Below are 27,104 nucleotides of genomic sequence, written 5' to 3' on the forward strand. Positions count from 1 at the left end.
CCCATAAAGTCATAATAAATGACACTCGTTGCTCTTCCTTTACCGAACGTGGTCATCATATCTCACCATAGAAGGCTATCAGGCTGGTAAAGTCTGTCTTTTCCTTCATAAATCAATTAAGACTACTCCCAATAACTTTTCTGTCCCTCATCTATAGGGAAAGTGTTTCCAGGAGGATTTGCTTCACCATTTTCCTAAGGACTGAGGTGAGGCTGACTTGCCTGTAGTTACCCAGACCATCCTTCTTGAAGGCAGAAATTATGTCCACTTTCCTCCAGTCGTCAGCAATCTCCCTTGATCACCATGACCTTTCAAAGACAATTATTAGAGACTTTAAATCTCCTATAACTAGAACGTAAGTAGAATTTTTAATGCAGATGATGGGCAGATGCCAGGATCAGTATAAACTTCTCCACACCTCAGTGAGCAAATAAACTGTTGTCTAGAAGATAATTCTGAAGCCCAAATCAGCTTTTATTAGCACTTGATCAGATATGTTCTTGCCTGTATAACAGAACCATCCACACCAGAACTATCCTGCTTGACAGTCAGAGACTGACAAAGTGATGCCATAGAAATTCATGTTACCACAGCGATGAGGAGTGAGATCAGGTTCTCTGCTACTAACAAGAGTCTGTACCCTAACTCAGCAAAAAAGCAGCATCCAAAACAAGCTAGCTAGTACCTGAAAACACTGGTAATAAAGTCTAGAGCAAAGCTTGTGAGAGGAGACTGAGCGATGTCAGGGAAGGGTACTAAATTGTGGAATAGTCTATTGGAAGAAGAAAAATAAACAAAGATTCAAAGTCTAACCATCATTCGTACATAAAAAATTACCTATAACGTGGATAAAGGAGACAATGTACTCTGCTGTATTCACACATACTGGTAAACAAACTTATCTCCTAGAAAGTAAGGATTTTAAACTGAATTTTCTCTTCAATTATATCTGTAGGAAATACCCTTGTATCTACCCTTTTCAAGCATAAGTGGTTTTTTAACTCCACAATCTTTTCTGATTGTAATCTAACAACCTAGAGGAACAATGGATAAGAAAAACCAAGACATGTTTTGAGCACCTTCTAGAACAGAAATGTATAAAAACATCTTCTTGTATACATGCTTTTAGGATAGTGATATTTAGAATAATTAGAAGGCAGATGTTCTAAAATTCACTGTGAATTTCAGTAGAACATACTATCAAGGCTGACTACAAGTATATGAATGGATCAGAGTTGTGCAAATTAGATTTCTCCAATGAATTAAATTAAATTTGCTCCACAAAACTTCTTTAATTATTATTTTAAGTGAAAGAGCAGAAGCTACAAAAGCTATAACTAATGCTTCATAGAATTTGTTATGTTTAACAAATTTTCTTTTTCAAATTAGTATTACATGTGGCAGTTTGAGCCACGTTAGAAATCTAAAAATCCAATTTTCAGGCTTCTCCACCCCCTCCCACAATTATCCCAACACTACTGAAGAGAAACTTTCAGGCCAGAGGCTTCTATAGGGGAAGGGGAAGTATATACATTTATTTACACAAATAAATACTATACAAGCTAAAGACAACTATATATATATATTACATCTCTATCAATCAGTCCTTTCAAGCCCCTCCTTTAAGTTTAGTCCAGGAAAGAGCCTTTTCAAGGCTGGAAAGTAACCAGTCCCTCTGTGGGAGTGTTCTGGGCCTGAACGCTCCCCCTCACCAAGTTCCAGTTGTTTGTTGCAGTCTCTCCTCCTCCTGAAGTCCGAGAAGATAGCTTTGAGTCCTTGCTCTCCTGCTGCTGTGTGATCTCTCTCTCTCTCATACCTTGGTTCGTAGGCTGCTGCAGTGTGGTTCGGCTCATCAAGTGTCCACGTCCTGGCATGTGGATTTCTCCTCAGGTTTTCGGTTGTCCTGCGTGGCAGAGACATCCTCCGGGCCCCTTCTCCCTCTCTCTGGGCGGGGTCCGTCTCCAATTTCGCTTGGGACTCTTTCTCCCGAGCGCCGGGCCTACCTCCACAGCCCGTCCACTTGGCTCAGCTTCAATGTTGAGCCTCTCCTCCACTTTCCAGCGGAGGGAAAGAAAAAAGCCCCCCTCCACAGCTTAGTTGTAGAAAAGGAGGGGGAAGAGGCTTGGCTGCAAAAGCCTGGCTCTCTTCTCTTACCTCAAGTCAGGTTCAGGAGGTGCCGTGAGTCTCTTCCCTCACTGCACACACTCAAAATGCTGCCTCTAACTCTGCTCTGGGCTAGGCAGAGCTGGGGGGGCCGCAGGGCTCCCCTCTCCCCCCGGAGGGGAGAGAGAGGGAGCCCAGCCACCCCCTGGCCTTCCACACCTACACGCAGCAGACACCAACAGCAGAACTCTTGCCTACACAGAACTTGCCAACCACTTCCGGTGCTGTGAATATATGACTTTTGAGCAGAAGCGAACAACATGAGTGGTGATTGGCTCTTCAGGGAACACTGCTCTGGCACCCAATCACCTCTGAGTCCCCCTCTTCTTGAGGGGGGGCCAATCTCAAACCATGACATGCATTAATTATGGTTTTGATAGTGTATTATATTGCTACCTGTACATCATTCCAGGATAATAAACACAATCTATAACATGTCCAAAAAATTATACATTCTTGACACCTATATTTGTTGAGCTATTTTACTTTACTTTAAACACATGAAGTGATAAAGGAAACTTTTGCCTAATAAACCAAGTGCAAAGACAAGTCTACAGTTACCTTCTGACCCACCAAGCCAAAGCCTAGGGTTCTTGGCCACCATGGCCCCTTCTCCTTCTGTTTCCTTTTTGTTTCTTTTGTTTTTTGTTTGTTTATTTCTCCTTAAAAAATGAATGTCAAGAAAAACTATGTCAGAAAAGACCACTTGTGAGAAATCAGCTTAAAAGCTTTGAGATATTTTTAGACAAACAGATATTAGAATAGTACTAATGTTTTGTGAAAGCGAGAAAAATTTGCTGAGAGATTGTCCTAACATTCTAGGGCTCACCTATACTAACTATTTTGCTGAAAGAATCTTTAGTTACTTCAACACCAACTTGACGCTTGTTTTAAGAAGAAAACCTATGGATATAGGAACTTCAAACATTTGTCCCTCATCGTCCTGCACTGAGACTGTTTCTTTTTGCTTGAAACAAAAAAGAATTGAAAGGGCATTGGTACCACAACAAGGCTGGAACAGAAGTTGTCTTTCCTCTCTTGGTACATGATGAAACAACAGCAACACTCTCTTGCTTATAAATGGGTTTAATAACGTTCCTCACACACTCTATATTAACACTGTAGTATTAATGGTGCAGTAAGAGACCAGCAGCAGAGTATTCACTGATGCTTTGTACAACTCCATTATTCTTGCCAAAGCAAGTTCTGATTTTCCTCTTTAAAATTCTCAGAGAGAAAGGAGCCAGTACAGTTTACCCCACCCCCCTTTAGACTCCTTCAAATTACTGTCTTTTTATTTGTTTTCATTTTCTTAAAGATGTGTCAGAAGCTCAGTAATGACTTTTCCTATTTTGGAAAAAAAACAAACAAATCACATAAAACGTTGTTAACAACTTTGGAAAATGTTGGATGTGGTCAAAGAAAAGTTAAGTTTTATGACACCCATGCACTGAGAGCAGTGTAACAAGAGACAGGTATTTGCTTAAGCAACACGGAAAGGGCTATATGTTCTAGGAGACAGAGTACATAAGCAACCATGATCCTATTTTCATGCTTGTTCCTGACCCGTTCTAAACCTCTCGACTTGTTTTTCCTTCAGCAGTTCTGTTAGCTAGGTTTTTGAACTTTTCAGCACAAAGACCATCTGTGAGTATGTTTTGGACCGCACAGGTTCAACAGGGTTGTGATCTAAGTACAGTTGTCAAAACACTGATGTAGTACAAAATAAAGAGCCACCGCTATGTTTGATTGCTTAGATGATTCCAGTCTGTTCCTCCATCTGCATTCTTGCATATGGTCTTTCATACATGGTACAGTTAATGAATCTACTGCACGCAATTTTCTAAACGTGCATTGGGAGGGAATTGGTTATACACCACCCACAGGCAGACTGATGCAGCACAGTCCAGACTATGGTTCTGTTTACTACTGCTTGTAAAGGGTCACAGATCAACTCAGAGGTGTTGAGCTCACTCTGTATTTCAATGTGGGAAACACTGGGATATTTACAACTACCTTCAAGGTCCTGTTGTAACTTAGGTCTAGTTCCATAACAAAATTAGCCTACTGAAATTCAGTAACAATAAGCAGCAAATACCCTTCCACTTAAACACTTTGATTTCCACTTAAACAGTTTGATTTCATGTGAGTAGAACAGTAGGAAATTTGAAACAACAGCTGCAAACAGGTCAGCTGAAGAGTTTCATGAGGCTTCCCCTATGTGCTAGCCTACAGCTAGAGGCAGCAGCTTCAGTCCCTTGAAAACACCTTTTGCACCATAAAATTATTACAGCTATAAAGTAGTCTCATATACTGTAGAGGGATGCAATATACAACACATGCACACTGTTAACAAGCGATACCACTTGCATTCTGTCAGAGACAAAGAGAGATCCCAGCTGTTTAAAATAACTAAAAAAAAAAAAAAAGCAAGAACAGAATTCACAAGGCCACTGCAATTTCCATGATATTTTATTTAAGCCATTAATGACTGCTTCAAGACAACTGAATAAAAAGTCTTTACAAAAGAGGAAGGCTGCCTGACAGAAATAAACAATGAAGAGATATATACTGTTTTATGTCTGTTATGTTTTGGGTAATATTTAAATGTCATATTTAGATATTATTAAAAACTCTGCATATATCTTCAAAAGTTTTGGGTGCATAAATGCTTACAAATTGCAAGTCCCTTTTTATTCTTCTCTTCTAGACATGTATGAAAAATGTGAAGATTAAAACATCAGAAACATCACACAATGTTCTATAAATTCATTCAGCAAGTTAAGCCACCTTTTTTAAGAAGCTCTAGAGTGATTCATGTGCAAAGAAGAAAAAGCTTTTTACTGGCCTTCCTTTCTTCAACTGTTCCTGTAAAATGCAGATGTAGAGCTGTGCCTCTGAAATACACTTTGATTTTACAATACCAGGTTTAGATACAATCACAAGTCTCTAACCCTTTCCTTTTACAGACTAAGGATAGAAGTGCAAGCTTTGGATGCTAAGAACACATTTGGGAATACCCATTCTTCTGTATGTTTCTTGAATGAACATATATTAATATGTGGAATATTGCTATTCAAATAAAAGTTGTAAAATAAAAACAAGAGAGAATTTGAAATTTGTAAATTTCCCATCATTTTGTTAGGAAGTCTGGTAGCCACGTGAAACTCAGGTTAGAAGAAGTTCTTCACTTTTTTTTAAGGAAAAAATATTTGTTTCCTTACAGTGAAATAACAAGACTACAGTACTTAATAACAGTTATGGCAGAACCACATTAAGTAGATGGTATAAGAGAGACAGACACTTCAGGTTCTGTATCAAGGTGGGGGAACATACATAAAGGTAGAAATGTCAGTCAGTGGTTCCATTCAGAAGGAAAATCAGCCTTGGCAGTAAGTGGTAGTGACAGCACCTCAGCTTGCCTGTATAATTCATGGAGAACCTTGCCTGTTGGAAGGGTATAAGTTCAGATGTGTTTGGTTTCAGATCAGCTAAAGGAGGCAGCATCACTGCAATAAATCTGCTACTACTTCAGTGGAGTTTGAGGATAGCTAAAATAATTTTATTTTTGTACCCATTCCCTTAAACGTGCAGCTTACAGTAGCTGACAGGAAAGGGTTAAAGACTTGTGATTTATTTCACAATACCAGCTTATAGACACAAAGTTTATGTCTGAAGGACAGCTATATACCTGCATTTCAAGACAGCATCACTTTTCCATTTGTCCCACTCCTCCTGGCCAACTCATCTTTTTCATACCAACTACTCATTCTCTTTTGTTAAGCAAAAATATATGACATAGTACATACAAATTAGTTACTCCTAAACAAAACATGACAAAAATCTTATTTTTGGCCACCTGCTAATACTATGTAGTTATTAAATCCAAATAGAATCAAAAGACTATATTTAAATAAAGATTTATTAGAAAAGTATTTGAAAAACATAGATATTTAAATGTTATTATAAGAATATTAAGCCCTTCAAAAATCGAGAGTCCCTGCTTCTTTTTTATAATCCTGGAATTTTTCTGAGGGCATGCTAAATACATTGTGAAAAAGTGAATTTAAAAACTCAGTTACTTATTTTAGAGGTCTATACAACTTCCTAGAGAGCAATCCCATTTGATGACAAGCACACTACAGTATCAGGTAAACAAACTTTATACTTCCAGAACTATACTGTTTTACAGGTCAGGAAGGATATGTCAGTAGGATAATTTAGCTAAAAAAAACAGCATTCTGATTTTTTCCTTCTCTTTCTCACTCCTCCACCCTTCCCCCTTCCCCTCCACAGCTCATATATTGACCAAACAGTACAAAAAATATTAGCTACTACTGAGATGTAGTAGTTAACAGGTAGATGTCCTGCCTGTTTTATGATAACACTGTAATACCTGTAATTTTCTTTTTTAAAAACCAACCAAACAAAAAGAAAACAAAAACAAAAAGCCCCAACCAACCATAAAAAAAACCATCACAACTATTTCATGACAAACATTATCTTATGGAATTACTGAAGAGTCAAGTGACAGAAGGCTAACTAAACAGAAAAAAATATTTTTGCTAAGGTATGTCTAGTAAAACACAGGTCTCCCATTGAATCAGTTGGATTTCTGTTACCAAATTCAGTAAGAGTACAACTCAGTTTTGTCAGGGGGAGAATACAAAATTACATTGCTTTTGAGGTTAATATGCAAGTTATGTAACATACATACAACAGAAGAATTTTAATATTTGACACAGGTGCAACTAATTCCATACGTGCTTACAGTATACAAGTAGAATATATGCATGCATGCATTTCTTAAACATGTTTAAATTGTGTATTGCTTATCTGTGCAAGATGTCCTCTTAGAACTGATGCACTTTTGTAAATAAAACACTCCTAAAAATGTATTTCCAAAAGTATTTGCTAGAAATCAGAGTGGATCAACTACCTATGTTAAAAGATTGATTACAATATAGCAATTGTGCTTTCCAGTCTGTCTCCCTGTCCTCAACTTCCTACCCACCCTTTTTTTGGTCTGCTGTAACCAGTATCTCAGATCTCTTTCTCTGCTTTGGACATTGTGTACAGTGAAAAAACCCCACCCCAACCCCCCAAAAAACCAAACCCAATCAAAACCAACCAACCAAACAAACAAAAACCAAAACCAGAACAAACAAAAAAAAAAAACTCACAAACACATAAAAGCCATTTATATTGCAGACTGTTTAATTCCTTGATAAACACTGTTGCTCCAAGTCTATTCTGTCAATAGATCACCAATAATCTGTCATTTGGGGACCTGAAATATTGTCATCACCACTAATCAAAAGCCAAGTAACTCCTCACTGGATATTTTTAGGGGAGACCATGCTGAGTCTCAGAGGGATCCATCAGCAATGTCAGCCTGAGGACTCTGGTGGGTAGAGCACAGTTGCAGAGGAAACTCCTGCTCCCTCTTACTGGGCAGCTCTGGTTTCAGTAAATACATATAGGGATTTCACACACAAACAGGAAAATCAGGTTCTTTTAAATGACTTTACCCCCGTAGGCTTTCCAATGAAATGACACCAGCATGTTCAGGAGGTCAAACAGAGATGCCAGATCTCGAAAATCCAAGATCTCCCAAAATCCTGAAAGTAGGTCAAACTGATGTAGCACTTAGCTGGCACTGTCAGGTATAGCATATTCCTCAAATGCTTGTTTTGCACTTGCTCACAAAAGAAAAAAAAAAATCCTATTTTGTGAATCAAACAAAATTGCTTTACTTATCTGTGCAAACTTTTATCCAGTGTAAGCTAAACTGAAGGCATAAAATATGATCAAAGCCTGGAATTTTGTTTTTACCAGTCAAAAACAGATGTCTCCTCTGCTCAGTTCAAATATTGTTATAGTAATGCACATGAAATACAAGAAATATTTATTACTCACTACCAAAAATTCACATTTCTTTAGCTTGGCAAAAAAAATACCCAAACAAAACCAGCAAGACCTAAACAAGAACTGTGCCTCCTAGACTTAGGGATAGAAAAGTAAGAATTACAAAGCTGATTAATCTTTGCTACTTTTAATTAAAATGTATTTATAAAGTGGGAACCTTTAAGACAACTAATCAAAACTCAACCTCAAAACAGGCAAAGAAGAGATGTAAAGGTTATGTTTCGCACCATAGCTTTCCATTTCATCCACATTAAGTAATTGCTGCACAGATCTATGCTACATAAGATACACAGAAATGTTTGTTCCTTTCTGAAATGAGGAGTATTATCCATCCTTTGGGTGCTCATTATAAGAGTCAGCATCGAGAATTAAGTGCACAGGATCCCAGTGGAAACACTCAGAGGCTAATGAACTTCCATAATTTGACCAGAAATGCATACTTTGGAATTTGTTCTTATTGAAAAAGCTATGTAATGACACATATTGGGAAGGCCTATTTACCTGAGGGTATTAAACAATCGCTTATCAGAATAGTGCATTAGGCTTCACAGATATACTATGACTTCTATTCAGTGCTCCCATTCATATGAAAAAGACTTTTTTGGTATCATGACTCTGCTTTTAATGCCAGTTCTTAAAACTTGATTCTAAATTTACCCTTTGATTAGACATGCATGTTTCTAATTAAGCTCGACCTGTCCATTCTTCTTTGAAGACATTTAAGTCAGAGTCCCCCAAGACTCTTGAGGTTTTGTGTAATAATTTACTTGTTCTTGGTAAAGGCAATAGAATTCGGAAGTAAAAAATAAGTGGAATAAGCTGCCAATCTTGTCAGAAACACTTTCAACCAAAAATACTTACTAGAGAACCTATAAAATCTTTAAGGGACCATCATGTTTATATGGCAGAAAAAGAGGAATTAGTATTGTCTACCTCCTACACGTTCAACTACAGAACACTGTAAGTCATCAATAAAATGAATGTATGTGTAGTGGTTTAATCCTTGATGTCTGTGGCAGATGACAAACACTATTTTCTCAGAATGGACCAAACTTTACCTTCTGAAAATCACATAGACATAGGTGAGGCATTTGGGAATTAACCTGGTGACCCCTAAGCAGGGCAGAACTTCCAACCCTGTTACTCCAAATCCTTCTGTGGGTAAGTGTAATGCAGTTAAATGACAGAAATAAAGAAAACAGAAGCCAACTGTCTTCTGTTGCTTTACTTGTAATGAAATTTTTGAGAATGCATTATGCCCTCTATATTTTCGACACTTATAAAGAAGAGATGCACTGTCACACTGTACCACCAGATGACATACATCAGCACTGCAGTGGAAATCCACATATAAAATCACATTATTCTTGTAACTCAAGCTTTAAAACCATTTGCAGCAAGAATTATGCAATTCATCAATTATTTTCAACTTCCTTCATTAAAACACAAACTTTTTAAAAGACCTAGATCTTTTTTTGTTCTAGTTACTGCATTTCTAAGCACACTAGGTCAGACAAGGTTAGGCACTGAACTGAAGGTTCAGGTTACCATCATGTGGGATCAAGAATACAGATACTTCATCAGAAATATTCAGAAAGTATCAAATATGACTAATCATATTGTTAAAATTTGTCAAAATGCTCACAGACTGACCTAAACTTTTGATTTGGAAGAATTCACTAGATATACCATTTTGTACTTAGTACCTAAACTGTTTAGCAGCCCCAACTCCAACTTTCTATGAGACGACAGCTTCTAGATCATGTAGAATCTCACTTATTACAGTATCACGCCATTCAGAAATTAGGCACATTCAAAAGATATCCTGAAGTTTAGTTGACATAATAAATGTGAGAAAGTGATGGTGTTAGGAATGTCTTCAGGTATCTGCTTATTTAAAGAACTCAATTACTCTAAAGATTCTGGGATACAGGACAACAAGTAAAAGATTTGTCCAGGCAGGATTTCCATGTCTAACCTTGAGCCATTTCCATTGCTGAAAACCTTTAAGCTACTGTTTCCTTACATAACAATTCTCTGACATAGCCTTCTGCCTTCTCACTCTGCTTTTCCCTGAATATGAACATCCATATGTAATGCCATGACACTTTTCATGAAAAAAATGAGCATGAAAAGGCTTTTGCCTTCCCGTATGCCAAAGAGGTAAAGCAACAGTCAACCTCTTGGCAAGAAGAACAATTATTTTTGAACAAGCAAATTTGACTGGGACAACAACAACCTGCTTTCAAATAAACCTGATTAATACCCAGCTGCACTGGTTATAGAAGTAAACCCACGGGAAAAATGAACGCAATTCAAGAGAGATCACAAGTCAGAGTTACAATTTACTAAAAAAAGATGACAATAAATGCAATTATACAGAGAAAAACTGGTTTTCACCCTCAGAAAACAAATATACAACCCAGCACATTGAGCAAGAACAGAACAGTGTTTAGTTGGCCCCTGTGCTGAGCACCCCAGGGTCCCCCTGGGTGCAAAGTAAAAGGAAAGGAAAACCTGTTGGTCTGGGTGATGGTCACAGTCCTGTTGAAGTAATGATCTCAGTCTTGTCGAGAGCGGCAGTCCAAGTCCTGGTGAAATTCTGGTCCTCCTCTGGATCTGATGAGTGGTACCAGAAGTCCCAAGACTCCAAGATTTTATGTGCTCAGGTTCAAGTGGGAATGTCCAGTACCTCCCCCAGGGCAGGGAGTTTCACGATGGGTGATTCAGCTCTGAGTCATGGGATATTTTTGGAGTCTTTGATGGTCTAGGTGGTTGCAGCTGCCTATTATGCCACTCCAGTATGGCCCACTAGCAGAGATGCCCCCTCAGGCTGGGTGTGAAGGCGCTAATGCCTCCCCTGAGGGGAGTTATCACAGTTACTAGTGTGAAGACAAAGAAACACCCCTCCCAGGGTTTCTTTAACACCCAGCTTGTAGCCTGAGGTGTCAGTTGTGCCCTAGGTAGCTGTTGCAAATGATCCATTATTAACAGTCCATCAGAAATGACATAGAGGGTGTAGAATACACAGTTTTGGTTACACCCACATAGTGGTGAACTGGTCCCGGCCCCTGTAACTAGGACACCACAGAACTACAACATTAGGACAAAATACCAGGATGCAAGGACTTGATTCATGTATGTCATCTTCAGAAAAGTTAATTTGCTCACATAAATCTAAAATAATGTATATATTAAAAACACCCAAACAAAACCAACAAAAACATCTCTAGATCAGCTAGCATTCCAAAAATACACACACTCGTGAATTTCAGTATTTTGGTGGAAAACTGTAAAGAATAACTGTAAGATTCACATGTTCTGTTTTCAACATTCAGTGCATACTTTTTTGCTTTCCAGCTTCAAAAATTGTAGAAGTACTCCCTTGGGAAGCGGGAACTACTCTGAAACTCATTGTCTGGAGCCTTGAGTTACCATTGAGATGCTCCTTGCCAGTCGCCCTTCCAAACTGCTTGCTGGATCTGATGAAAGGCATGTTATACCTTTACAGGATGCAGATTACAACCCTTAGTAATCCTAGTGGAGCTAAAAGGTACAGTAATTTTCTACCATGACATTGCAACTTATGTCTAATTATTTTCCCAAACATCTCAGTAATGTGAAAGAAATTAATATAAATGAGTGTGTAAGAGCTAAGTCTTATCCAGTGGATTTAAAACAATTAAGAATCTCATCAGAATACCTGTTTACATTAGCTGTTTATTTCATTTGTCTCCCTTCAAAAATTCAACCTTAAAGAGATATTTTGGTGCTACTTAGCTGAATAACAACTGACTGTGTTAGAACAGGAGAGTGTAGCCACGGCTTAAAAAAAGAATACATTTATGTTACACTAAGCAGACAAATTCAAGTTTTACTGTCAAGTTTCCAAAAGTAATTTTCTCAACCAAAAGGAAATTGCTGCACTGTGAAGATTTTTGGGAGATGAAGAAATCAATTGCAAAGTTGTCAGAAACAAAATAAAAAAAGGAGCGGGAGAGGGAAAAATAGGAAAAATAGGAGGGGAAATGGCAAAATCTTCCCCTAGAGAATGTAAAACCCCTTTGAGTCTCAGACGTTCTTGATTTTGGATGTTACTATTCAAACTCTGCATATATGTGGCTTCTTAAAATGAATTAAAACAAGTAGAAAATAATGGTTTCTTATACAGTAGAATTATTATGACCAATGCAATGAACCATAATAAAATGCAACATCAAACATGGTTATTTTATATATGAATTTTAGAAAGTTATTACCTTCTTGGCAGCTTTGGGAAGCACAAAGTTTTAGAGTTTCATTAGAAGCCTGGTCTGGGTTTACTTTTTTTTCTACAAACTTCAGTAAAATAGGCAGTGACCAAAAAGACAAGATAATACATACTCTTGCATGCTGATGTGTCTTGAAGTTATTGCTTATTAGTATAACTGAATTTTGTAAAGTAGAATAGGCAGATTAAGAGTCAGTAGGATGCACTAGAAGTTAGCATGCCAAGAGCAACTTAGACCAATATTAAATACTTGCTCTCATGGATAATGAGATGCTTCTCTTTTTCTCAGTTTTACACTGAACTGGCAGTTAATACAAGAAAAAATAATATCTATTCACATGGCAATTGGTTTACATACAAACAGCTACCATATTTCATTTTCAATATTATTGAACTTAAATTTTGTCCAGTATATTGCCAGAGAATCTGGTCAGGCAATCTGCTTTTACAACCCATTCGTGACACAAAGTTAGCACATCCCAAAGGGATAGAACAAATTGTTTCAGTGTGCCATGCTACATTCGGACTTCTTTCCAAGTGAGCCTAACTACAAAGGAGCCATTACCCAAAGGGTCATGTGGTTCTGGAGTGCATGAGCAGAGGATTGCACTACTGTCCTGCATGGAGACTTCTTATTCACATGAAAGAAATTACTTTTCCCATCATGCACCCATAAAAAACAAAGGTCAGAAAAATAACATTTTCCATAGTGTAATATCTTTTGTCATGACAAAAACAATCTCTTCTTTAAGAGCAAATGTGGTTTAGTCCTATTTGAGAGTCATTCTGTCACTTAAAAAAAAAATTCACTATATTTAAAAATGCTGCCTCCATTAAAATTTATTGCTTACTTGTATGTTATTAATAACTATACTACTACATTTAATATTGTGCAGTTAAATAAGCATCCACAATTCATCCTGCAATATCCTTATTGAGACCTTCAAAGGGAAATACAATAATTTTAATTTTTGTCAAACCTCAGCTGTAACTTCTAATCTCAAACTCTTCATGACTTACAAGCACAATCAACAAGCATCAAAACCACAGGTCCTTATTTAAGTGAAGAGTACTGTAATAATGCATTTTCCTTATCTTGCTGATACTTCCAAAAACAGTTATTTCTAGGACAGAAACATATGTTTGAAATCCTAACAAAGATATGTTGGAATTTCCACAAGTGATCAGCTCTAAAAATCATATCACACTGAACCATGAAATAGAAAGTGTATCTGAAATTTAGTGCAAAATTTAACACTCATGAGTTCTGCTGATTCTGTTAGCTGCTCCATTTAAATGCCAATTTACAGCCCTACCTAAAAATGCATTTCTTAAAACCCTTAAAATAAACTACTTTGGTACTTCCTTTGTAGTATAAGTTGATTTTACACGTGTCTTAAGAAACAAATACTCAACACTGAACCACAGCCATTAAATTGATACCATCCATCAGCAAAGGTAAATTATGCAAATCAGAATTATGCAAACATCTTGGTTTTTTTAGTTGCTACTATTTCTATTTTGTGCAGCTGCTTGTCAGAGTTCATTATGTGAGGATGAAATTTTTTTAGTATCATTATCTAAAAAAACCCACAGCAGAAGTCACAAACTTGTGTCACCAATGAGCTATTTATTGCCTTTAACGTCTATTAAGGTACCTGACAGCCAGAACTTGAGCACTATAGCTGGAGTTCTCTCCCAAAACCATCTTTCTTGCAATCCACAAAAAGTCATACAAGTGGCATTCAGAAATAAATACTTTGCTTCCTACCAGCAGGTTTGATGGGTATTTTCTTTGGTACGTATACATAGCACAGCCCGCAACTCCCTTTTTTTTCCCAAGCCTCTCTTATATAACAGACTGCAAAAACCATCTCTGAGCAACGTGATCAAGATGCGATCTCCTGTTTCAGAACTACAACATTTAACATAATCACATTCAACCCAGTCCTGAGCTATTAATCAACTTCTCATTAACGTCAATGATCAATCACAAGTTCTCTGCAGTTTTGCAGGACACAGACTGATAGTCAGTCAAGGCTCCCAAAGGGTCAAGTCATTAACAGACTGAAGAGAGATGGCTTCACCAACTTGGCTCAGAAACGGTATTACAAGGGTATTTGAACATCGTATAACGTTTTGCTTAAATATCACAGCCTTCCTAGGTGGTTTGGATTTAAGGTTGGGGCTCCTCCCCAGATAACCTGTGTAAAGGCAAATAGGCTCATAAAAGCCCTAAAGCCACTTGAGTCTCAGAGCCCACTAGTAGGATACGCAGCAGCTTTCTCTGGAGACCTGCCCTTAACCCCTTCATGCCATGTCGTTTATACACTGACCAACTAAGTAGGCTGTCTGAAAATTATCAACCCAGCCTATGAGTTATATAATCAGTTTATTTTTTTAAGACAGGATGAATATAACCTTAAATACAGGATGACAAAGATTTTTTTTTCCTCTCTTGATTTTGCAAAAGCCACAACAGACTTACATAAACTCCATGTATTTCTGGGTTGTCCTCTCTATCTTGAGGTACGTAAGTCTTGACGTACCTTATGGAGAGGTTTGTTACGAACCACAGCTCAGGCTGACTCACGGTTTTCACTTTACATACAGGCTACCTATACAGATTTTGAAAATAAACCTGCAATGTGAAGTTTTTACTTTCCTTGTTATTGCCAATAAAAAGGCATACATGTTTTAAGGGGTAAAAATATCAATTACTGCAGCCAATAAAGTTAAGAACTGGGTGTTCGATAAAGGGACCTCTTAATTTCTAAATATTTCCCCAAGTTTTGGATATTTTTTTCCTGTAATGCACAGGGTTAACCATGACACCCTGAATCCAAACAAAGCACATTTTACCAAAGTATAAGAAAATGTATCTGTACAAGATACTGTATTACACTCTCCCATGTATTCGTGCTTCCAATCCCTCCAGGGGAAATTTAACATGGTTTCTAAAATTATCCCTCTTTAGATTTTTTTTTTCATTTTTCTCCAAGATCCCTGGCCAGATGAATTTGTGTATTACATGAACTGCCTGTGCCACTGCACCTCCTTCCTCTGTGGTGACTTGATTCAGCTGAAGCTACGCTTTGACCGATCAATGCAAGCACATTACACACCAGAATAAGAGTAAGGTAAGGGTAAAGGAAAGAAAAGCATCTCTCCTTTCAGCCATTAAATATAGATCAACGAAACATCACAGCGCACATCGCGGCTCCGCTCCCCACTCCCTCCGCCCGCTCCTCGAGCGCAGGATTTCGCAGACGGTGGCTTCAAAGGAAGAACACACACCCCACACACCCCACACACCCCTCCGCACACACACACAGATACACATACACATGCAGCACAGACACACAGAACCGCGCAGCAGCCGCCGCTCGGAGCCGCCCCAGGGCCCGGGCTCCGCGTAGGGCCGGGCGCTGCCCCCACCCGCGGGTCCCTGGGCTCCTTCTTCTTCTTCCTCCTCCTCCTCCCTGGCCCATGACTTCACTGCCGTAACGAGCACATTAGTGCAGGGCGTCGGGAGACACCGTGCCGCGGATGCCCTACATAAGCAACGACTAACGTAGAAAGAAAGGGAGGAAAGCGATGGAGGGGGGAGGCGCGGGAGGAAGAACCATGGGGAAATAACGCACTTTGTTACCTCTCGGCTGAAGGCACAAACACTGCTCCTTGCAGCCCAACCCAGCCCGGCTGCCTCGGCGAGGGGAGCAGCGCAGGACCCCACACCAAAAAGAAACATCACGCAGGCAGGAAGGGGGGGGGGGAAGCACCATTACGGTGCCTGCCGTACTCACCGATCGGCGCCGATTCAGCGTGCTTGCTCCCAAACATATACCAAAACCCAACAGCAAATCCTCAGTCCGTTAAGCAAGGATGAAAGGGGGGAAAGGGGGGGGGGGGGGCGCGGCCCCCCGGCTCCCCCCCAAGGGCCCGACCCCGCCCCGCGGCGCGCCCTCTTCGCTTCCCCCCCCCCCGGGCGTGCGTGTGTGCCCCTGTGCGACCGTGCGTCCCCGTGTCCGCGCGAGCGCGCCGGTCCGGCTCCGCGGGGCTCGGCCGCAGGACAGCTGCCCGCTGGCTGCCGGGGCGAGGAGGGCTCGGCATCCACCGCCCCGCCGCTGGGGCGAGGCGCGGGGCCGCTGCGGCGGCGGCGGCTGGGGCAGGCTGCGCGGCGGCGCCGTAGCGCAGCGCGCCGGGCGGGCGCACCGGCCGCGGGATGTGGCCGAAGGAGACACAGCCGCCGCCGCAGCATCTGCCGCCGCCGCGCTCCCGCCCGCCCTGCCTCCCTCGCTCCCGCCTGCCTCCGCCCCTCCCTGCCCGTCCCCTCCCCAGCAGGAGCGCGCCCGCCGCGGCCGAGCAGCCGGCGCTGGGGGGAGAGAGGGGGGCGGGCGGGCGGCCCCACTCCCGATGAGGCGCCGCCGCCCGTGCCGGGCGGGGCCGAGGTAGGGCCGGGCCGGGCCGGGTCCCCCTCAGTGTCGCCGCAGAGGGGCGCGCACCCCCCTATTCCCCCAGTACCCTGCAGCTGGGGGGGGCCTCTGATTTACTGGGGAAGGAGGAGGCGGGGCGGCGGGCGCAGGTGTGGAGGCGCACCCCGGGGCGGGGGGCGTCGATGTGGAGCAGCTCCTCAGCAGTGACCGCGGTTCGTGCCGTCATGGGTTGGGAACTTGAGGTCTGCCAGCCAAAACGGTGACAGCAACAGGGAAGCAAGAGCTCGTTCCCCGGCTCGTGTTTCCTTCGGTTCCCTCTTCCCATCCTTGGGAAACCTAGGTGGGAAATCTACCACGTTTTCAGAAGTCTTCTTGCGAGCAAAGAGGGTAAGGAATATGGAAGTCATGTTTTACTCCTGCGCACCCTTAACTCTTCGCTGAGAAACTTGTGTGGAATGCAGTTGCAGCACTCACCTGAAAGTTGCCACTCCAGGGCTCCATTCAACTCGCTGCGCGGAGTTTTGGTAGCTGAGCAAAACCACCAATTTTTGGGGATTGTTGCCCGGGGTAACTGCTGCCAATTCCCGCTCACAGCAGGCTGAGCATCAGCGCGGCAATGGGGACAGCCACAGACTCGGCCGAGGCGCCAGGGCAGCGCCTACAGCTGGTCATTTGTTGCCCGAGCCCGCGGCCGCAGCACCTGCCCCGCAGGGAGGGGACCCTCATGTGCCCTGGACGCCAAGGGCTGCCATGCCGGCCGCTCCCGCAGGACACGGCGCTCCCATCTATCCTCCCCCGCCACCTCCCCGCGCCCCTCCAGCACCGCCCGCCGCCCTGGAGATGTCATGGCGGGCCCTGCAGGGACAACCATGGGCGCGGCAGCGGGACATGCCGCCGGGCTGAGCTGGGGCGGCAGCGGGACCGACGGACCGACCGACCATCGCGGCCGGGCTGCACGACGACTCGCTGCTGCCACCTCTCGCCTGGCGTTCTCGCAGCTTCCCCAAACTCTGGCGAGAAGGAGCTTTACCTGGCTGAAGTTCCCACTTCACCGAGGCTTTCATTGGGGTGCCTACCCCTCCCTTCGTTTCACGGGAAGGCCAAAGGCTACATATCTTCCCTGCGCCAGAATGCCTTGCTTTCGGCCTGAGGTCTCCTTTTTGGGGAGTTTTAAACGCTTGAAGAAAAGTACAAAAATCAATGTTTACAGAGCCATAGTGCTGTCTACTCTCTTCTACAGATCTGAATCATGGGTCATCTACCGCCACCACCTGCATCTCCTAGAACGCTTCCATCAACGCTGTTTCCATACAATCCTAAACATCCACTGGTCAGATTATGTGACTAATACATCTGTTCTTGAACAGGCAGCAATCACAAGTATTGAGGCCATGTTACTGAGAACACAGCTGCGTTGGGCAGGACATGTCTCCAGGATGAAAGATCACTGCCTCCCTAAGATCCTGCTTTATGGTGAACTTGCCACTGGCTGCTGCAAGAGAGGAGCCCTGAAGAAAAGATACAAGGAGTCCCTGAAACAACATCTCAGCCTTGGCCATATTGATCAACATAACTGGTCTACTCTGGCCTCAAATCGGGAGATCTGGAGACACACTATCTTTAATGCTGCTGATGCTTTTGAGAAAGCACGCAGGATCACTCTTGAGGAGAAAAGACAACGCAGAAAGAATCATGCCCTGCAGAATTTACCACCTAAGGAGTCTTTCTGCTGTGCCTTTTGCAACCGGACATGCCTTTCTCGTATTGGCCTTTTTAACCACCAACGCGCTTGCAACAAACGTGGGTAGAGCCCTTCCCAAATCTTCGTTCGTGAAGCCTAGCCATGATAATGATTTCCATATTTACTGAACCATATAGATGACTAGCATATGTCCCTTTGCTGGGTTAAGTGAAGGTGGTCTATCCACCTGTGTCAAAATCAGTAAGTTACAACTGAGGGTGATTCAGTCTGGCAGCACCCTTCAATGTCAAACCAGACTTTGCCCAACTACTAGGACCTGAGGGCAGAGCACCTCTAGGTTCAAAACCAAAGTCCCAAACCTGGGACTGGTATGGCATGCATCTCCACCTCTCAACACCTACTGAGTTGCAACCAGAGCCGAGCTTGCTTGTGGCAGAACATACCAGTGAATACAGTCTTGCCTTTGACTTGAGTACAAAAGCAACCAACTAGTCCATTGCCCAAACTTTTGGTTAGACCAAAAGTTACTTTTCACCTTAGATAATATCATTGGTCACTGAAGCCAACAATGGGGAGAGTGAAAAAGCAAAAGCAGCTCATGATGTGTGTCTGGAGGAAGAATAAAATGTCTCCTAAGTCCAAGACCCTGGGTTTGTGATTTGCAGCCTGAGACAGGCATCTAATTCTGAACTGAAAGTAGTGTATAACCCAGTAGTTAAGTAGACTCACTATCCTATTGTTAAACCTCAAGATGTACTTGATAATAAAATTACTGGGTATTATACCATCCTACATCCACCATAGCACCGTGTGATCCACCTTCTGCAACCCAGCCTCTTCTCTTTTTCAGAGCTGAAAGGTCTTTCTGTCAATAAAGGAAAAAGAGGTAAAAGGGCTAGAAGCAGGCCATGTCCTCCTTTCATTCCTCCTGAAATATAGCCATGTAATAGGGGCATTTCATGGCCCTGCGGATTGTACATATCTGGCCTAATTGTGGGATGAGCAGTGTGTGCTAGCAAAGGATGTACCTAAGACACCTGACTCTCCCCATACTGTAAAGGTTACCCAGCTAGCTTTACTGATCTGAGTAGTCTAGCCTGGAAGTTAAATATAGTAGCAATAAGGGTATATAATAATGTAGACCCTCTGTAGGGAAAGTGAGGGCTGGAGGCAGAAGTGTTTTGGAGGAATCTGGGAGGTGTCTGAAGAAATTTGTGGATATGGAGAAATGGGACAAGGGAAATAAATCAGATTTTCAGAAATGGCTTTTTACTGCTGCTGTCACAGAGGAAGGGTAAGGGAGAGTAATGAGGGGTAAGAATGTAAAAAAGAGTGAGATCGACTTCTGGAAGAGATTGCCCTATCTATAGTAGGTACTGTCTGCCTACTTCATTCCCAGTGACTAAGCCTCTTGTTCTGACAAGCCAAAAACATATGTAGGTGAAAGATGTTCACTTTTTTGGTCATCCCAGCCTTCTCAAATATAGACAGTCTGTTTTCTCTGACTTCTCAGGTCAGGGCCTGGGCGTGATGTATCTATCCTAAGCTTTGGTTAGCTTTCTTGAGGGTTTGTTTGAGTTAGTTTTTGTGTGTTGTTGCTTTTTTTTTCTTGAAAAAGATGGAAAAAGAAAAGGAAATTATTATCATGTCAAGGCCAATATTTTCAAGCACAGAAGCTGTAAAAGCATCTTCAGCATTTGAGGCCCTTGAGGCCTCAAATGTCTATTTGGTCAAAATAACGACAAGTAAAAATTTTAGAAAACAGAAAAAAAAGTAGTAACATGAATAGAGTTAAATTCAGTGATAGAATTTTCAGATAATTAGTCTTCTAAATGACTGTATTATAAAGGATAATAGCAGTTACAAATTGTTTAAGCTTAGGCTCAAGAGTTGCATGCTACTATAGCTGGTTGCCAGTGATACTCTTCCCATCCTGCTAACTAGAAATATAACTTTACATGTAGATGAAATTTTCCACAAAGAAAAAGGATGAAACTCACAGCGGAAGAACACAAGAAAAAGTCCATTAGTCAACAGTTAGACAATGCATCTAAAATATGGGATACCTAGATACAAGCACTAGTTGTGTCTGCTTGTACCGTTGTCAATACAAACCATATTTAATTTTAGTTTAATCCTTCTTGGAGCAGAGTTTGGCAGCTTGTTTTCTGAATGTTTGGATAGAAGGGAAAATATTTCTAGGCTGGTTTGACTTTCTTAATTGAAGATTATGTTTAAATTTAACTTTGTACTTCATATGAAAATTGTTGAGATCCTCTGTAATGGTCAGGATCCAGCAACTTCCTTCGTCACACTGAAGTCAATGGAAACTTTCTATACTAAGAATATAACTGAAGTAAAACTAGGTGTATGTAATAGATTCATATTTCAGGCAATCTTCAGCAAATCTGGAATAAAATTGGAAAAGCATGTTTTTTTCCCTTTTTAATAAACTGAAAAAGCAGCCAAGCATAATTAGTTTTTCAAGTTTAGAGGAATATTTCAAAGAAGTTATTGCAATTACTGTCTTATCCCTCTCTAACAATAAGTTAAAGGTGCAATTATTCAAAGGAGATGACAACATCCTTTGAATTACATTTCAAATAAGAGCATGTTTCTTGAAATGCACACTATGGTGTCTTAATGAAACTAAGCTAGTAACGAATTTAAATAACTGATCCAAATTTCTTCTCTTTTATTTGACTATGGTATTATCTTTAAAAAGTCAAGTCATCTTTGAATTATAGTAATACTATCTATATTTTCCATTTCTTCTAAATTGTTGCACAATATTATATAGTAACAAAGTATATGTAAATCCTGGGATGACACTGGCTTTCTGTGCCCCAATGATGACATGACAACAGAAGGTTTGCACGATTGTATTTGCATAAGCTCATGTCTTGATCTCATGGAAATATTTTTTTAGCAGAAGTCTTCTAAAGAAATCTAAGGTATTTTCTATTCTGAGGCACAGCTGGCTTTGACTCAGTCTTATTATGAGTAAATTAGTGTTGAAGTGCTAAGCTTGACTGGCAATAGGAAGATACAATTGAATTTGTAGTACCTGAAGATTTTGTAAATGAATCTATATTTGCATTGAGGGAGTTGGTTTGTATGTACTGAAGACAACTCTTGGTTCCCTAGAACATGACTGGGATTTTCTTATTCCCAGCTTCATCCATTGATGACCACATAGGCAGTTATGAACAAAATCTCTCTGAAACAGCTGTTTTAAAATGTTTTTTGGACCTACTCAACTTTAAAAAATCATTTTAAGAATAATTATTTAGCTAGTAGCTGCCATTAATTTCCTTAGCTATTTGGCATTTTGAGCATGACGGATTTTCACAAAAAATATACAAAAAGCTAAAAATTCAATTGAATTCAATTGTCTGTGTCAGTCACAATCAACCAGCACTCCTATTCAAGGTATAGTAGGGGGACTGCATTATTTAATAATAAAACTTATCTAAGTGTTCCTGATTAATGAGCTTGTTGGATTTTTACTTAACTTCAAGAAAAAACATAATGGAAATATTAAGAGGGTAAGAGAGAATGTAGCTGCTTATTCCTCTCAATTAAACACGTCTGATTTAAAGAGGGGTTAGGGGTTTTAATTTGGTTTTTTGTTTGGTTTTGGTTTGGGGTTTTTTTGTTTGTGTTGGGTTTTTTGGTTTTGTTTTTTGGGGGAGGTGTGGAGGGTTTTTTTGGTTTGTTTTTTTTTTGTAAACTTTTTGGAGTGTTGCCATTTGAAAAATGGAAGGCCAGAAATTGAAATGAAAATCATTGTAGTGTAAAAATTGCTCTTTTCAGCATCCGGTAAAAGAAAGTTTGCTGTTATAGATTCCTATATCCTGTACATGCACAGGCTATACAGAGAGCTGAATGTTCTGAAAAAAGTTCTCAACCCTAATCCCATGAAAGAGAGTAATCTCAATCTATCTTCATGTCACCCAGTATTATGAGCAGTCTGATGTCAACTCAGCTGCAAATAACAGTCTAGTTTTAATAGTTCAAAACATGGTTATCCCCTTTATTGTCAATTGAAATGCGAAGACATTCTCAGGATGCATCCCTCGATACATTAAAAGCTACCAAAGCATTTAGGATTAAGGTATAACACAAAACTATATTGTACCTTTTGAATTCTTTTTCCTCTTCACTGTACTTGCATATTGAATAGATCTATCTCAACAAAAAAAGACCATCCTGCAAAAATCCAAGTAGAAAACTGTCTACAGATACAGAAAATGGTGCAGTGTGAATAAAAGTTAGTGAAATCTTGTTATACTGATTATCCTTTTATTTAATCCAATTATGTGTGAGTTTTACTATGTATTTTTCCACAGTTTAAAAGACTGACAGAGTTCAAGGAACCAGTAGAGCATCTAGTTAGACCTCATACTGCATAAGACTGAGATATTACCTGCCCTGAAAGCAAAATTAGTGACTTGGCATATCTTGCAATTATGGAATGCTAGGTCATTTTTAATCTGTACTCTATTATATTTAGTCAGCATCAGGAAAGATAAAGCTAGTTTTGCTTGACTGTTTTACTCCCTGAACATGGTGCTCCAAAAGTTATACACTTCTACTTTTTCCAGCCAGCATGGCTCTAAGTTTCTGAAGATTGTTGATCTGTTTTTCCAATGCTCAGGAGCTTCTCATCTGACACCTGTTCAGAACCTTACTCTCAGTTTCATTTGATAGTTACACTAACAAGACCTCTGAAGCTCCATGGGTACACAATAGTTAGCAAGGACTCCTTGCAAGAATTCTATTCTTATGTGGCATATACATTAATGTTTTAAGGTACAAGAAGACACATTGTAATATTCCTTGCATCCATACCTGGAGTTTCTTGAGTATGCTCTTGGTGCAGTCAAAGCCTTTCCCCCATCGGTAGCGCCAAGGCTGAAGTCACAGATGGGTGCTGTCTGGAGAGCACTGTTTGCAATGTAGACACAACGTCCTCCAACATGTCCTGTACATACTAAGGCCCAAACTGCCTCATTTCCTTTCTTTTCTCAACTGATCTCGTCTGTACTTCATAGTTGTGAAGCAGATTGTCTCACACTTTGACCTGACAATTCCCTCTATCAGGCCTCAGAATTAGTACATCTCAAAAAACACTGGACTGTGTCAGATCATCCGATTCATGCCTATTAACCAATTTTGCCGCTTTTTTGAACAGGCTATCTTGCATAACTGGATGTATCTGGTCCTATATGTGATTTGCACTAGAAAGATGTGTGTTTGTCATCATCCCATAGAGTTTTCAGTAGTAAGTTTACTTCTAAAATCTCTGTGGTTTAGAAAGAATAATTTTCAGCAATGAAGGAGGACCAATTGCTGCAGTTTAAATAGCCATTAATCTAAGAGTAGAATGGCTGACTGTGCAATGGAGGAGTACAGTACTGAATTTTTCTTACGAAAGTTTACATATGGTTTTCTATCTGGGAAACTAGATTTTCACAATGATGTTGCAAAAATGGAAATAAATTATAAATTGTTCAGCTTGACACCTTTCTTGAAGGCTATCGCTGTCCTTCTATGTTCTTTGTGATAGTTTTCAGCACAGCTTTTAAATGTGTCAAGAAAATATGTGGAGCACATGGGACAGGATGTTTTTTCCTTCATTTTCTATTCTGTTCCTGCTCTTTCAATTTCAGGGTAACAGCTGGTGAAGGAAAACTTGAGCTTCTTACCCTATGCTTTTTCAGCAGAATAACTAACTTCTTATTTCTCATGTAATTCTGTTATTTAAATCTCTGTATTACTGCACACCTGACCTCCCTTGTGCTATTTTTAACTTAGTGCAAAACAGAAAGATGTATTTTATCAGCACCACCTGCTTAAATTAAAAAAGAAAAGATAGCTGAGTTTAGTATTCTCATACCTCTTGTACAAGAAGAAAAAAATGGAAGTAATGAGCTGTAAGGTAGTAAAAAATTCTGAGAGGGAAATACAAAGATGTTTCTAAATACAAATGTAAAGCTTTTTAATTATTATTATTTATCAAGTACTTATTAGAAATGGATTTATATTACATTTAGTTAGTCAGTTATTTTTGCTGGATTTTGGAATTTCCGCAACTTCTACTGTGGCCATACACTATAAGAACAACTGCAGGTGTTCAAAAGTAACATAGTCAGTCCCAGCATCAGTCCTTTTGGAGAGGCATTAAAAGTGTGCTGTGACAGCTCTCATGAACTCAACAGCAAGAATCCTTTTAAAGGGGTAAAGCCTTTTAACTGAGTTACCAAAAATCTTTGACATTTCCCATGTCAACTGTGTCCCTAAAGTAAGTTACTATTGTCACATACAAAGTTCAGATGGCAAATCTATTCCTTTTTCACTCTAGGATATCAATTTAGAAACTTGTATTAGATTCAGTGACCTTTGGCTATGTTTATGTTATTTTGTGATGCCTGGGAGATTTTTCAGCTGTTATAAAGCAGCAGAGAATAGTACTGTGGTTTTGGAAGTTCAAACATATTCTATGGAAAAATACAGGTGAGTAACTATCCATCTTTGGATTCTTTTTTCCTGTTGCTTTCTTCAATGGGTAACTGACAAGGTAGTTGCCAATTTAACCTAATACTGCATCAAGCAGTTTTGTGACACAGAGTAGACTTTGATCTTCATACCCTTAGTATGAATTTCATGTCTAGAATGCACTTTCTTGAGGTAGCTGTTTCTTGTAAAAAAGTTATTAAGCCACAAAATCAAAATGTAAGGGATTTCATCTTTCTGCCATGTTATTTTAGTAGTCCAGAGTAGCTAAATGCCCTCACTTTTCAAAAGCTACAGTTCTTGTTTTTGTATGTAGAGGTCAAAAGAAAGAAGAATCATAGAATCACAGAATGTTCAGGGTTGGAAAATCATCTAGTTCCAACCTCCCTGTCATGGGCAGGAACATCTCCCACTTGACCAGGTTGTTCAAGGCCTTATCCAGCCTCATCTTGAACACTTCCGTAGATGGGGCATCCACAGTTTCTCCGGGCAACCCGTTCCAGTGACTCATCATCCTCAGAGTGAAGAGTTTCTTCCTAATATCTAATATCTAATATCTAATCTAAATCTCCCTTCTTCCATTTTTGACGAATTATTCCTTGCCTCTTTATAGAATGCACTGTGTGTTTATAAGCATTAAAATGGCAAGCATTAATTTCAACAATATGTAAGTTTTATCTTTCACTTAGGTTTCACGTGTAGAAGTAACGATCAGTGTATTACAGTGAAGAAAAATACTTTGATATGCAAAGGGTATTTCATCAGCGGTTGTTTAGTGACTTGTTCTTCAAATATAATATTGCATTAGTCTATTATAAGAAATGTGATCTGGAGTTTTAATGTATCTAATAACAATCTCAAGATTGTCACAGTGATAGAGATAGCAGACCATTAGTGTGTTTCGTTTGATATATATATGAGGCAGTCATTAGAATAGATGACTGAGGGTTAGGATACTCTGTTACAGGTCTTCACTGAGGCAGGATATGTCCATAACTTCCATAAAACTGGCTTCTACTGTTTCACATATTAAATGGGGATATCACACACACTAGACTAGACTGAGGTCTATGGAAAAGGAACAACATAGAAGCAAGATAGAAAAAATCCCTGAATATAGCCAGTGTACTTCAAGAGTGGGCAAGTATAAAGAGCCACCACAATGTGAACTTCTGTGAAGGGCAGACTGCACTGACTATGGCTGGTAGGCTCCTCTTCTCCCACTGGTTTGTCAGATGGTCTCAGCTTTCCCTCTTATGAGTAATTGGCAAACAAATATGATGTTACTTAAAGAGGTGAAGTTGCCCACCAGATGCTGTAAATTACTACACTTTGTTGTGAAGAATGCCTAAAAATACATGCTCCTAACCATTATAGTAACAGTTCTGACAACTCTTTCAGATCAGAGAGGCAGTGGAGGTTCATTTAGCCTTTCAGAGCAGTGGGGAAGGCTCTTTCACTTACTGTGTCACAGATGCTTCCTTTGCTCTTGATTTCTTGTCTCTGTGGATCTATGATCATCTTTTCAGTGTTATTGTGTACCTCAGCCAACTCTGTCAACCTTTGTTTTTTTAACCCCTAACATCCTATAGTAAGTTTCACTTATTCCCCTAATGCCCCTTAAAGATTGTGAGACCTATGACACTCTTTTTTCCCCCCCTCTACACCCCTTCTTGTCAGTTACAAAAAGCTGGTGGAACCACCCCAAGGCCTTGAGTGATTTGTTCAGTTGTGTTCACTCAATTGGTGAGCTGAGAGATATGGTCATAGAAATTGTCTCTGTTATCTCTCGTTCCTTAGGGTCTGTGTATCTCAGTGGGGTTTATTACTTTTTATGTGTCTTCTTTTTGTTTTTTTTCAACAATATTCTTAAGAAATGTCCATCCATTACAGGTGTTACATATCCTTTACATTTCCCACAACTTTTATCTTCCACATAACCTTACATTACTTATTAATATTAACACCATATTTGAGCAACTAGAGCTCATCTTCTTAAGAAAACTGATCTAGAAAATAAAAAGAAAAATAAAGCCAATCCTCTCTGAGTCATTTATTAACAGGATTTAGAGGGTAACATCACCCA

The 27,104-nt window shown here is 40.2% G+C and overlaps 1 protein-coding gene across 10 annotated transcripts in view; it reads right to left on the reverse strand.

Moving 5' to 3' along the window:
* CTNND2 (catenin delta 2) overlaps positions 1–16,278 on the reverse strand; it is a 645,784-nt gene extending 629,506 nt beyond the window's left edge. For all 10 annotated transcript variants that reach the window (XM_027681495.1, XM_027681470.1, XM_027681446.1 and 7 more), the window contains exon 1: positions 16,168–16,278. In XM_027681495.1, coding sequence (XP_027537296.1) covers positions 16,168–16,204 — 37 coding nt within the window. In that variant the 5' untranslated portion in view covers positions 16,205–16,278. The remainder of the gene's footprint in view (positions 1–16,167) is intronic.
* Between the last annotated feature and the right edge of the window lie 10,826 nt (positions 16,279–27,104).

The sequence above is a fragment of the Neopelma chrysocephalum genome, unplaced genomic scaffold (genome assembly GCF_003984885.1).
Source record: "Neopelma chrysocephalum unplaced genomic scaffold, ASM398488v2 Primary Assembly neopelma1_22b, whole genome shotgun sequence".
Classification (NCBI taxonomy): domain Eukaryota; kingdom Metazoa; phylum Chordata; class Aves; order Passeriformes; family Pipridae; genus Neopelma; species Neopelma chrysocephalum.